The sequence below is a fragment of the Silurus aristotelis genome (assembly GCF_946808225.1).
Source record: "Silurus aristotelis genome assembly, chromosome: 16".
Taxonomy (NCBI): Eukaryota; Metazoa; Chordata; class Actinopteri; order Siluriformes; family Siluridae; genus Silurus; species Silurus aristotelis.
The window spans coordinates 2,136,882-2,150,198 of record NC_139589.1 but is presented as its reverse complement, the minus strand read 5'-3'; the positions used below and the strand labels follow the sequence as shown (position 1 = coordinate 2,150,198).

The 13,317-nt window shown below is 42.4% G+C and overlaps 1 protein-coding gene across 1 annotated transcript; it reads right to left on the bottom strand.

Moving 5' to 3' along the window:
- Window positions 1-1,947: 1,947 nt before the first annotated feature.
- LOC310738933 (protein sprouty homolog 3) lies at window positions 1,948-11,734 on the bottom strand. Its single transcript, XM_083564447.1, has 2 exons — window positions 9,748-11,734; window positions 1,948-5,599 (listed from the first exon to the last, which is right to left on the bottom strand). Exon 2 carries the CDS (start codon window positions 5,527-5,529, stop codon window positions 4,678-4,680), a length of 852 nt encoding a protein of 283 aa, XP_083420573.1. The 5' UTR covers window positions 5,530-5,599; window positions 9,748-11,734; the 3' UTR covers window positions 1,948-4,677.
- Window positions 11,735-13,317: the final 1,583 nt, after the last annotated feature.

Below are 13,317 nucleotides of genomic sequence, written 5' to 3'. Positions count from 1 at the left end.
AGAAAGAAAGAAAGAAAGAAAGAAAGAAAGAGAGAGAGAAAGAGAAATAAAGAGTAAAAGAAAAAGACAGAGAGGGAGAAATACAAAGAGAAAAATACAGATAAAGAAAGAAAAAAGAAAGAAGGGAGAGAGAGAGAGAGAGAGAGAGAGAGAGAGAGAGAGAGGGAGAGAGAGAGAGAGAGAGAGAGAGAGAGAGAGAGAGAGGATGTATTTAGTAAGTATTTCAGTGAAAGTCAAAATTGTTCTTTAATGTGATGGTGAGCAGACATGATATTTCTGGCACATACATGTGTACACTGTGCATACATGTGAACACACACACACACACACACACACACACACACACACACACACACACACACACACACACACACACACAAAGACATCTGTATTCACTCTTCTTAGAAGCCATTAGCAAAAGCTGGCCTTGATTACTTATTTATGAGACAAACAGGCCGAAGTGTGGGGAGTGAAGTAACAAGATGTGCACCACACACACACACACACACACACACACACACACACACACACATACACACACATATATATATATATATATATATATATATATATATATATATATATATATATATATATATATATATATATATATATATATATATATATGTCTTACTAACCATGTGACCTTTTACTAAATTTATAATTATTATAATAATCATTAATTATAATAATTTATATTAATGCTTACACCTAATCTTAACCCAAACCTTGCCCTCATATCCAAACAGCAAACTTCTTAGTTGTTTTTTGATGTGTGTGTGTGTGTGTGTGTGTGTGTGTGTGTGTGTGTGTGTGTGTGTGTGTGTGTGTGTGTGTAAAACTTTCAGATTTTATTATTTAAAATATTTTTATTCCCCGCAATTCTATAAAAACTTGTATCCTATTAATGAATTTCAGCTCTCAGATACGCTGATAAAGATTCTGCTCTGCAAAAAATTTATATATATATATATATATATATATTTGAATATTACGCAATAAACCAAATATTTGGTTATTAATCCTATTTTTAGACTTTTTATCTTTTATCATATTACTCAAACTTATATAGATTTGATATTTATACAAGAATACATATAAAATGTCTGTATTTGTCTTTATATGTGTATTTATATTTATATTTATGGTGTTTGGGAGACGCTCCGTTATCCAGGAAGTCTTATGAGCTGCTTTGAAGACCGATGTGCGTTATCTTCCGCCTTGCACCCGAAAGTTACATCCCTGGTTGATGTTTTCTACTAAAATGATTTGCAGCTGGAAGATTTATCCAAACATGGAGATGAGCAGTTAAGAGCATTCCTAAGTGATGACACCAATCAGCTTCAATCTGGAATAAAAGGTAGGATAGGTTGAGCCCATGGGCTTGAACAGAACATCAAGTTGGATGGTTAAAAACTGGCACACAAACAAAACGAAATAAAGGAAGTGATGATACATAAACACCACTAAATCGTGCACCTTATATCTTCTAACCTTTCTACACTATATGCACAAAATTATCTTGACAGCTGATTTTCCACCCATATGTGGTTCTTCCACAAACTTGTATAAATTGTATATAATTCTTTGGATATAGTAACTTTTCACTTGAACTAGACCCGAACCTGTTCCAGTGCACAAAGCCAGCTTAATGAAGATCTCCTGCTATAGAGCTCTGATTCTGTTGAACACCTTTGGGATGAATTTTTTACTCTGACTGCACCCCAGGCCTCATCACCTCACCTCACCTCACCTCATCTACATCAGTACCTGATTGCACAAACACCTTTGTATCACAAATCTTCACAAAATCTCATGGAATATCTTCCCAGACTAGTGAAGGTTCTTCTGTTACCAAAAGCACAATCTTATGGTCATGTGTCCAAAATCTTTTGTCCATATACGGTGTAGAACATCAACGTTTCAGAAAGAAAAATCCCACGAAAGTGCATTTGAAAACTCCTTTTATTTATTATCCTCTGCCTTAAGGCCACGCCCACCACGCCACTCTGACCGAAAAAAAAAAGAAGTAAAAAAAAAAAAAGAAAAAACAATTATTTGAAATCATTACAAAGGCGGTTTCTTTTCATCATTCGCCATAAATAAATACTTATCTTTCCTCAACGATTTGAACATTTGAAATAAATATCTGTGACTCGTCGATAATATGTCGGCAACAAAAGAAAACAAAAACATGTAAAATGTATATAGATATATTTACTTTATATATATATATATATATATATTTATATAATATATTCATTTATATAGATTTTTCTCTTTCTTTCTCTCTCTTTCTCCTTGAATTCTTTTACAACTTACAGGAAAACCAACTGTACCAAAGCAATGCTTACAAATACAACAAGGGCAACTTTTTAGTGGTTATAACTGAAAGACTGCGGTCAGCACCAGTTCCTGTGAAATGCTTGTACCTTTACACTGCACCTGTCCCTTTAATATCATCCCTGCTTTGAGAAATCATCTCTGAGGACTTAACTATGGAGGAGAGGTTACTTTGTGATTCCGCGTTGAGAGCGTTTTCTGACTTTGATCTTTTAGACCTTGAAAAGCTTCCAAACGTTGCCTGATTAGTGTTAGACATCGGAAAAGATGTAATTGTTTGGCATTTGACGTGCAATTTTGAAATAAGAAAATTAGCTCTGCACCTCAGTACTAACACCAGAGTTTAGTACCTCTTATTGTTTTTAATTTCTACAGGGTTACATACACTGTCATAATTGCTCCATAATTTTCACTATACGAAAAAACACTTTTAGATGATCGTGTCTGAGTCGTTTCCGATTTGTGCTAAAAACCGCTCAGTTACACAGCATTTCTTATAGAACAGATCAGTGACCGTAATGTAAAACCAATTTTTTTTTTTTATCTACGAAAGATCTCTCCTCCACAGGATATATCCGCTTTCAAGTGAATTCCAAAGTGTCAGACAGGCCTGTGATTTGAAGAGAATTTTTCCCGCGATGGTTATCGGAAATGACGGTCAGGATAATACCCAGATAAAACCAAATAGAATAAAAATAGAAATACAATAAGAATCCTACGTAGATAGAAAAATAGAGCAAAGGAACTCTAACAACAAGGAGCAGTGTGCATATAGGGGGGGGAAATACACACATACACACACACACACTCACCCATGCGTACGTACACGCATATACACGCATATACGTGCTCACACACACACACACACACATACTCTCTCTCGAAACAGATTTCTTGATTTAAATTCTCATCTCACTTTTGGATAACAGTGCATCTGTTTCACCTTGTTCACAAGTATGGTGTTCATTCGGGTAAGGCAATCGACTTCAAGCCTCATCTCTAAGGAGCCCCCTCTTCCTGTGCGAGGACACAAAAGGCCTTTCGATGCTCTCACTTCCTGTCAATTGGGGTTCGACGTGATTGGCGCGGCCAAAGTGCCGATCCGAAGTGGAGTCCAAAGTGCTAAGGAATGTATGGCCTTGCGTGTATAGCATATTCCCGGCTAGCTTTCTTCACTGTTCAGGATCGAGTATGATCATAGACGACGCAGACAAAGTCTCTCAATTGTGTTATGACCTCATGGGGTCCAGCACGTTTTCGCTTTAGAGTACTCTACGTAATGGCGTAACGTGTTATCTAGAAAGCAGCATTCAAAATAATTCAAGTCCATCATTGATTTAGTTTTTGGGAATGTTTGACTGATGATTGATTTGGTTTGGTCCCATAGCACAGCTGAAGATAGCACAGGAGGAGAATTCCCACTACAGGAATAAAAAAAAGCAGCAGATGAGAGGGTGAGGTGGGGTGGAATGGGATAGGAGTGGTGGTAGAAAGGGGTGGGGGTGGTGGTGGATATGGTGAGGATAAGAGAGAGAGAGAGAGAGAGAGAGAGAGAGAGAGAGAGAGAGAGAGAGAGAGAGAGAGAGAGAGAGAGAGAGAGAGAGAGAGAGAGAGAGAGAGAGCGCTTGGGAGAGAGCTGGCGTCAGGCTGCCCTGCGCTGGAAACCTGACCAGACACTTTGTCTTTCGGAGCAGCTTCTCTAAAAATAAAAAAAGAGGAATGCTTCTGCTGAGAGCAGACCGAGGCCTGAGACTGCGCACGCATGCACGTACACCTACACGTCTTTTTTCACACGTATCCACATGCACACGCACCGACGCGTACGTTCGTTTCTCTCGCTCTTGGGCTACACACATGCCCAGTGTCTTTTTTTTTCGTGTCTCACGAGCCGTTCCTGAAAGAGCTTTATCTGGTCCCTTTTTTCATTCAGTGTCCAAAACTGAATGTTTTTTTGAGCTCGGCTCTTACGTCCCCCATCAGGTCAGCCATTTTGCATCTAAACTGTCCATGCAGCATGGCTGAAGATGTTTTACTGGCCAAGATGCATTTTTACCCATCACAGCACCAGATTTTTCTTTTTTGTTCTGATAGCTTACTCCCTGTAGAAAGGTTATATATGGACAGCATTAACTGTCTTAGCCAGTAAAGTCAAATAAATAAATAAATAGACAACACTTTATTTGTTAATCAACAAGCTTCCATTCTTGCACGTAATGCAGCTAGGCCTGATGTTCTGGGTGCAGGTCGGTAAGTTTGGCGTTTTTTCAAGGTATCCTTGGGAATGCGAAAGGGGGAATGCCGTGATGGGGTCACGTGAGCAGTGGCGTCTCTGTGTCATACTGGTTTGTCCAGGGTCTTGCGGAAAGGAGCAGGGTTCGAAGCGGAGATCTTGCGGCACACAGTGTTAGTGTTGCTGCAGCGGCATCCTGGCCGCGTGGCACGGTCATAGCCACGCTGGCAAACATTGATGCAAAGCTTGGCAGGAGGATAGCAGCACAAGCAGGGCAGGCAAAGAGACAGGACAGCCATGGTGCTCCAGCGGGAGCAGGCGTGAGCCGGGGCACAGGAGCACGGCCGGTCAGCGCAGTTGTCCTCGTCGTCCGCCGAACAGTGGTAGAAGAGACCCTTCACGCAGCACAGGCAGGTGCCATACTCCACAACGTTCTCGGCTGAACACAGACATCGCTGGCCACAGGTCCAGCAAGAGGGCAAGCTTCGAGGGGCACAACATTTCTGGCACTTGCAGCGACTACAACGTTCGCAGATGAACAGATGCAAGCCTAAATCCTCCCCTTCAGCCAAGCCTTTATTTAATGAGTCTGGTTTCAGGTCACCTTTGGGTTGAGAGCGCACTACTGAAGCCAATCCGGAATGGGAACTTGTTAATCCTGAAAGAAGTCTCTGGTCTGAAGCGGCACTGCCGCGGGACATGGAGCTGATAGTACTAGAGCGACTCAGATGAGCCAGGTGGGCGTGTTGGTGTTGACTCTGACTGCGAGGCATCTGAGGATGTCTTTCATCATGTGTATGGAAGACACCCACCTGCAAAGTGGGGTCCAGTACCACAGGTCGTTCCACATAGTCATTGTTGGCTCTTATCGAACGGATCTGATCGATGGACAGCACAGAAGCCTGCTGCAGGTCCAAGCCATCACGGTCCATCCTGAGAGAAGGCACAGAATCCATAATGCCAGCAGTGACACGAGGGAAGAGACTTGATACAAGGTTCGCACCAATCAAGGCACATCAGATAAACCTGAAAGACAGCATGATACAAGAGTGTTATTAAAACCTAACCATGCAAATTCAATTCAGTGGAACTGGAAAGACATACATGGCCTTACATAGTCTACTACTTAGACAAGATCTATTATTAGTCACAGAGGATGGAGATAAAGCTATTGGCATCACACTGTAATTTAGCATCTGGTGAACACAGCTGTTGACACAAGGGAAGAGAATTTGAGCAGAAAAAATTGACAGCAATACGTTGTGGGAAACTGAGGAACTAGAAGACTTAGTGTCAATGTCCTGAGGCATCCTTTTTCCAGCTGCTCAGAGGAATCCAATAGACCCCTCCCTGAAACTTTTCTTTTGTTAAGCCTTATCCTCCATAAACAGGAACAACATGGTTAGTGGAATGTACATGGAAAACATCAGCATCCTGGAATTGAGAAACAGACTGTTTGCATTATTCGATGTCATACCCTAACACGAACTTGGATTGCATTTGAGTTTTGTGCATTCAAGACTCTAAATAAACTAAATGCACAAATTCGAACAAACCTAGCGAGCTGTCTGCGCTCATCTACCTTTCGGATTGCACAACAGCCCTGTGAGCATGCATAAAGGAGGTCAGTGTTCACAAAGACGGTTTGAGGATGAATGGAGAAGCATTTGCTCAATGAAGAGATTACACAGAAGAGGAGAGCCGTGTCTAACGTAACCAGGAACTAAAATCCATAGACAGGGGCATCAATTAGAGGAAGCAATGTCTGCTCCCAGTCTGCCAAGTATCCGGGGCACAGGCAGCTGAATTCCTAGCAAAATTGGTGGATTCTCTTACAAAAAAAAGATAGCATCCATCCTCTGCCCCAACCAGCCACCCATAAAGTCAAGATAAGAAGGCACAGGTTGAAAGTACAAAATGCATTTTTAAATTACACAGAGGAGGAAAAAGAAGTCCTGGAGAGTAATTACATCAAATCCAGCAGAGAGCTCCAGTCAGGGCCTATCAGTCCATCTAATTGTTTAGAGGGGCCTGCTGTTCATTTCCATGAGCTCATTATTTGGGGCCTGCTTCCACAAACAACACCGGACTTCCAGCCAACCACACATCTGTGGACAAGCCAGAAAGGAAGTTTTGGGTTTGCTCATCTGTGTCATGTCAGGAACTTTTAAATTGCATATTTGTGAGAGCATTTGCACATGTCCTTTCCATGTGGTTTGTCTTAAATGTGTCAGCACTTGGGAGCATTTATCACTTCAGGCTACACTTAAGTTTACTCGAAACTTTCCACTGACTTTTTTTAAAAACTGAGCTCTGAAAGTCTAAACTCCTGCACAAAAATGTCAAATGGAAGAAATTTAATACTAAATGTAAGATTTTAAAATTTGCAGTCTCAAATGTACAGGTTTTTTGGGGTGCAATGATTGGGGTGTCCTTGTATGAATGCCACAGGAGCAACTTTCTGCCTTGAATTTCCACTCTCTTAGAAAAGATTATTTTGGGGGGAAGTTAATGGTTCTATCTTTTGAGAAAGCGAGCCTTTTCTGTTATCCTTAATGGGTTCTTCCCAGAAGCACCAACCATAATAGGCAACAGATAGAGTTCATTTTTGTGTCCCAGCTTTTTCAGCCCTACCTTTCTCACCCTTTCTGTAAGATTTGTAGATCCTGAAGGAGACTCCAAAAGTAGTGGGATTTACACTCCCCACCCATCTACACATCCCAGACCATGTCTGATTTTCCAGGGTCCCAACGGATCAATACACCACACTCCAGCAGCACAGGAGGCAAGGTGCTGACATCAGGAAGCCCAATAAACTCCCTCCCCAACCCCCGCAAAGAGCACTTTACCACTCTCTGCCATGTCCCAGAGCACTTGTCAGCTCCAGATTACCCAGACCGCATGGCAGGGTGAGGCCAAATGGAGAAGCTTTGCTAATGTCTGAACATTGACTGAAGCAAAGATGAAAATGTGACACAATCCCCAATAAAGTTGAGTTCTGCTGACTTTGGGCATCATTGAGACAAAAAGGCTGGTTTACTGGTGGACACTGAAGCAACCTTTTCCTTCTTAAGAGTGTGCACTGGGCTATTGATCGCTGAGCTCAGATTACATCTTCTCAATCTCTGACCACGACCTCTAAAAGAACTTCTATTCAATAAGGTGGCACATCACAGTAAATGGGCTCTGGGTGTACTAGAGATGCACGCTGCTTCAGTTCGTCATGTAAAAACAGGGTTCGTAGGAAGAATGTGGTTTGAGATGATCTCATCGGTCAGCCAGAAGAGCCGAGGTTAGCTATTTTCCAGGTAGTGTTTGAGATCTGTTTTTGCAAACCAGCATTCAGATAGAGCATAACTTTCTGCTTGGGTCGAGATTTCAAGGTATGTCCGATGGATTCGACAATTTGTCTGTTCATGAATTCAGAGGACAGCTCCACACCAAGCAAGCCGAAGGGCCAAATGGATCAAATTTGCATCACCCTTGATGGATGTGGGTATATCTTACCATGCTGAGTGTAGAGGCTCATGCTAACATTAGATTATAAAATCTTAGTCCATTACTTTACTTTTATTGAGCAAAGTGCTCCTTCACTTCAAAAGTATGTACTGGGTGTGACCGGCAGATAGTCCGGGAAACATTTATCTGTGTTTGAAAAAAAGCAAACATTCAACACAACACCTGTCCCAGGTCAAGAAATCCAGGTCTGAGAGTGCATAGGGGAAAACAGGAAAGACAGCTGTGTGTAGTGGAATTGAGTGAAAGAAAAAGAGAAACAGAACGATGGCAGAGTGGCCCGTGTTTACTCAGTGCTGCCTGCCATGAGGGGTAACCTGAAGACAGGCCCCTGCGCGGTGGGAGTATCAGTGCTGAGTGAGCTGTGCCTTGTGGCTCTGCCTCAGGGCTCCTTGTGCCCGGTACCTTACACACATCCGTGGCCAGGGTAACCTGATCCTGGGCAGGAAGAGGATGAGGAGCGCATATTATTCATAACAATCACCACACACCACTGACTGGGAGTAACTCAAAACCCCAGAGCAGGGAGGAGACGGGAGGCAAACGAACAAAAGGGAAAACAGACGTCCTGCAGAAGGTCACAGGACAAGTAAATGTATCTAAAAGCATCCGAGCCACTTTGTTAGGGACTCTTAAAGGGTCTTTTATGGTCCCTGGGGTTTCTGCTAGACCTCACAACTTGCTGGCTTCATTTGTTATCTTTCAATTATCTTTTCTTTTCTTTTTTTTTGTCGGGAGGGGTGGGGGGGTGGGGGGGGGGGTGTCTCGTGCTGAATTGGCCAACAATTGTCCAGGACCTGTCAGCCAGCCCCTTCTGGACCCTCTGGGGACACAGCAGGATTGCATGACAACAAACTGTATGAGATTCCGGATGTGCTGAATCTGACCCCCAGGAAGGACTGAAATAGATACCAGCAAGTGGGAGAGAGAGAGAGAAAGAAAGCAAGAGAGAGAATGAGAGAGAGAGAGAGAGAGAGAATGAGAGGGAGAGAGAGAGAGAGAGAGAGAGAGAGAGAGAGAGAGAGAGAGAGAGAGAGAGAGAGAGAGAGAGGGATTGGGAAAGGGTGGGAGAGAGAGAGAGTGCGAGAGAGGGAAAATGAGAAGCAATATAAAGATATTTGTCAGAGGAATGAACGAAAATATCCAAAAACTAAAAATCCCTGGAAAAAAGCCTAGATTTATTTACTATTAAAAAAACTTTGACTTCTTTGCAATCATAATAAAGGTGTTTTTATAGGAACAATAGTATTTGCAGTAATTATGTACATCTGCATATGTATAATAACAACCAGTAGATGATTATGATGTATAGTTTTGAATAACCTCCACTTCTAGTGTAAATTAGTTGTAAGATCTAGATATATATTTCAAAACAGGTTCCACAAATAACATTGAACTCTACAAGAGCTTTTTTCCAGTCCACTAAAATCCACTCCTATAATCTCTGCCAGCCCAAACTGGCATAAATGTATTGACAGCTCCGACCTTGAGGACAATCAATGGCACCCCCGCATGCCCCGAGTCCCATTAACGCATGGGGCATGGGGTGTCCGAGCTGCTGTGTTCATTCAGTAACATGGTGAGTTACATTCAAATAATCTAAAGTGGAATATACATCAGAAACAAAAAGGAGAGGAAGTCTCAGATAGGGCACTCACCTCTAAATGGAGGGAGATCCATCGTACAAGATGAGAAAGTACTTTATATTGTTTAGCTTTTTTGCTTGTTCCTCTATCAGGCCACTTGGTCAGCTTTGGATTATTTTGCATAAGAGTCCTGCACCCATGCAGACGGGCAGGCAGGCTGACGAGCAGACTGGCAGGCTGACGAGCAGACAGGCAAGCAGGCAGGCAGGCAATCCTCTTCTTCCTCGGTCCTCAGTACTTAATCATTCCCCAAGGAGTGCACCAAGAGTCTCGGACAAAAGAAAAACATGCATAAACAACACTCCAAAAAAACCCAAACAAACAAAAAAGGATTTTTCTCCAACAGAAGAGAGCTACAGTATCCCAATTATTTAAAAAAAAGCTGGGGGCAAAGTGAGGAAAGGCAAGGAAAGCCCGGAATGTAACACTTCCACATGCAGCTGGAGAGCAGTGGATCTGCAGTTCATCTGTTCTCAGTACGAGCTGAAAGTGCGAGTGCTGGATCGTCTCACTTGCATGCTGTCTCTCTCTCTCTCTCTCTCTCTCTCAGTCTGTGCTTCCTGCTCTTGCACTCATCCATTCACTCTGTGTGCCTCTGTATATCAGTGAGTGAGGGTGACACAAACAACGAGGGAGGGAGAGAGAATGGGTGGGAAACAGAGCAGGGTGGAGGGGGAGGGGTTGGCGGATATGAATAGTAGATAAAGGCAGGGCTGGTGTGGGGTAGGAGGGGCAAGAGGGGTTGGTGGGGAAGGAGAACTGGTGGTGGTGTGTGTGGAGGGGGGCACTGACTGGAGATAGTTAATGGCTAAGTGGCATCATCAGGCTGAAACTGAATCCCCCCCCCAAAAGAACTGTTCCACATGATTCCCTGAGCTTAGCCCACAGTGAGATGGAAAGAGAAAGAGTGAGTGAGTGAGTGAGTGATTGAGAGAGAGAGAGAGAGAGAGAGAGAGAGAGAGAGAGAGAGAGAGAGAGAGAGAGAGAGAGAGAGGTTAAAAAAGAGATGGAGATGGAGATGAAGAGATAAAGGTTGAACATAAAAGTGGCATGTGCATGACTCGACAAAATGTCAGGAGGCAAAGATTGAGAACGTAAGAACACCACGTTAATGTTTTTTTATAGCGTTCGTGAATAAGTGCAGCTTTGTATGTATACTATATGGACAAAAGTTTGTGGACACCTGACCATAAGATTGGTATGCACTTCATTTTGATCATCCCGTACCACGTCTGGTCCCTATTTGCTGTTATAATAAGCTCCACCCTTCTGGGAAGATGTTCCACTGATGGAAGTGGGAAAATGAGGAGGCCTGGGGGTGCAGTTAGCATTCAAATTCATTCCCATAGGTTTGAGGTCAGAGCTCTATACACGTTATGAGTTAAATGTGCTCCTGAGGTACGGGTGAGCAATGTTCCTATCCGGTTCTTCACTTCGGATCCACCTGATTAATCCTGACACTTTGTGAGGACGGTTCCACATCAACAGCCTAAAGATCCGTGATGTTACTGAGAAACTCAAGAACTTTGAGGATGAATTTGGACTGTAATTAATATCAGCAGTCTACTACAATAGTTCAGGATCACAGTTTGCATTAAAGTGCCTATCACTAAACACCTGAACACCTGAACAATGCTGGAACTTTAATAAATGGTGCTTTTGAGGATGAGGATGGATTCCCTTTTGAGTCTGGTTCCTTTCAAGGTTTCTTCATTATGCCATCTCAGAGAGTTTGTCCTCACTACAGCTGCCACTGACTCACTCATTAGGGACAAACGAAACAAACGTATAAATTTTTTTATAACCACTTTATCTCTGTAAAGCTGCTTGAGACGCATTGTTAACGCTCTACACAAACAAAAATGAGTTGAACTATAGCAGGAGATCTTCCCCACCAACCCATTGTGCATTGTCTGCTGGAAAAGGTTTGTGATGAAAGTTTGAGGAAGAACCACATACGGATGAAAAAGTCAGGTACTGTAATACTGTTGTTTGTAATGTCTAAGAGTCTGGAACCCAGACCCCACTTCCTGTCCATGTGTACTCCATTGTTTTTTTTTATAAACAGAGAAAGTCATCACAGCACGGATTTGTCTCTATTATAAGACACTATTTTGCATGCATCACTTGTGGACAAGCCTTTTGATTAACCCCAATGCTACACCGCAGACAGACGTGGCACTTTTTTTTTTGTTGGCGTGATAGAACCGTCCGAGCGTTTGTCGGTGTTGTGCTAACATGTCGTAAACAAGGACAATGTGGGCGCATTGAATCGCCTCACAGTATATTTGGATTGCTGTCGTTCTTTTTATGTCCTTTTATTGACATTACAGGAAAGATATTACCTAGGTAACAGGACAAGTGTGTGTGTGTGTGTGTGTGTGTGTGTGTGTGTGTGTGTGTGTGTGTGTGTGTGTGTGTGTGTGTGTAAAATAGTGCAGGAAGAAGGGCACATCCTGGCTTCCTGTCGAGGGGAAATAGCTGAGATGACCAAACAGAGCAAGTAGCCGGAGAGTGAATCAGGTTTCTCTGTCCTGTGCAAACTCAGCCTGAAGTTCTGACTGCATGACACATGAGCTCCACTCCTCCAACACTCCCCATCCGGCTGATGAACGCAGCCAGCAATGCATTTTTTTTTTTTTTTATTTACAAAAAGGAGATGGAATCCATGCATATTTATGAGTCTCAGAATGACCTGCGTTTATTGTAGCCACCTTTAGATACACGATCAGCAGAGAGCTCCTGGAGCTCCTTCTTGTAACATCTACCATGATTAGACATTAATGGCATTGTTGGGCCCTTATGTAAGGCCTTTACCTCTTAACTGCTTGGTTGTAAGTCACTCTGGATAATGATGTCTGCCTTGTTTAAGGGCCCAGCAGGGGCAGCTTGGTGGTGCTGGGATGTGAAGTTCCTCATCCAGAGTCCAATGCTTTTCCCACTGAGCTTGTCCCTTAGCGATAGCTGTAGATGATCATGGGCCACCCCTTCATTCCAGAACCTCAATATTCTTAGAATTGCACATTTTGGCTGCCCTCCATCACTGAGAGCTACAGGTTTAAGGATGAGATTGATAAATAAGTTTGCTTATGGTTATTATTTTAAAGAAATATAAAACGCAGATTGACTTCATATGTGTGCAACTTCATATCGATGCCCCAAGGAAGCAGAATGCAGGCAAAACCGACAACCGGGTTCCTGGTGACTGAAAGCCAGCGGTGGGCTGTAAGAAAGTAAATATAATTCATTACTGTTCTAAAGCAGCTTCTTTCTTTCTTTACTGAAGTATTTCTATTTGGGAGACTGTAACGTCACTACATTTCAAAGTCGAAATTTTTATTCAACTACATTTTGTAAAATCAGTCGTTAATTTTTATTTAGAGGATAAAAACGTAACTGCTCGAACGCCAATCAGGAACTCGTTTTAATGATGATTTGTGAACTTTGTCCACCACTGCTGAAAGCAAATAAATGAATATCAATAATAAAAGGTTCATTATTGGAAATATTGTTTAGGATTTGTATCATTTTTGTCATGTGTTTCATGTTACTGATTTATTTAATTTTTTTTATTTACTGAGG

Excerpts from the sequence above, each read along its gene's own strand:
- LOC310738933 (XM_083564447.1), bottom strand. The coding sequence starts at position 5,529 with ATGGATTCTGTGCCTTCTCTCAGGATGGACCGTGATGGCTTGGACCTG.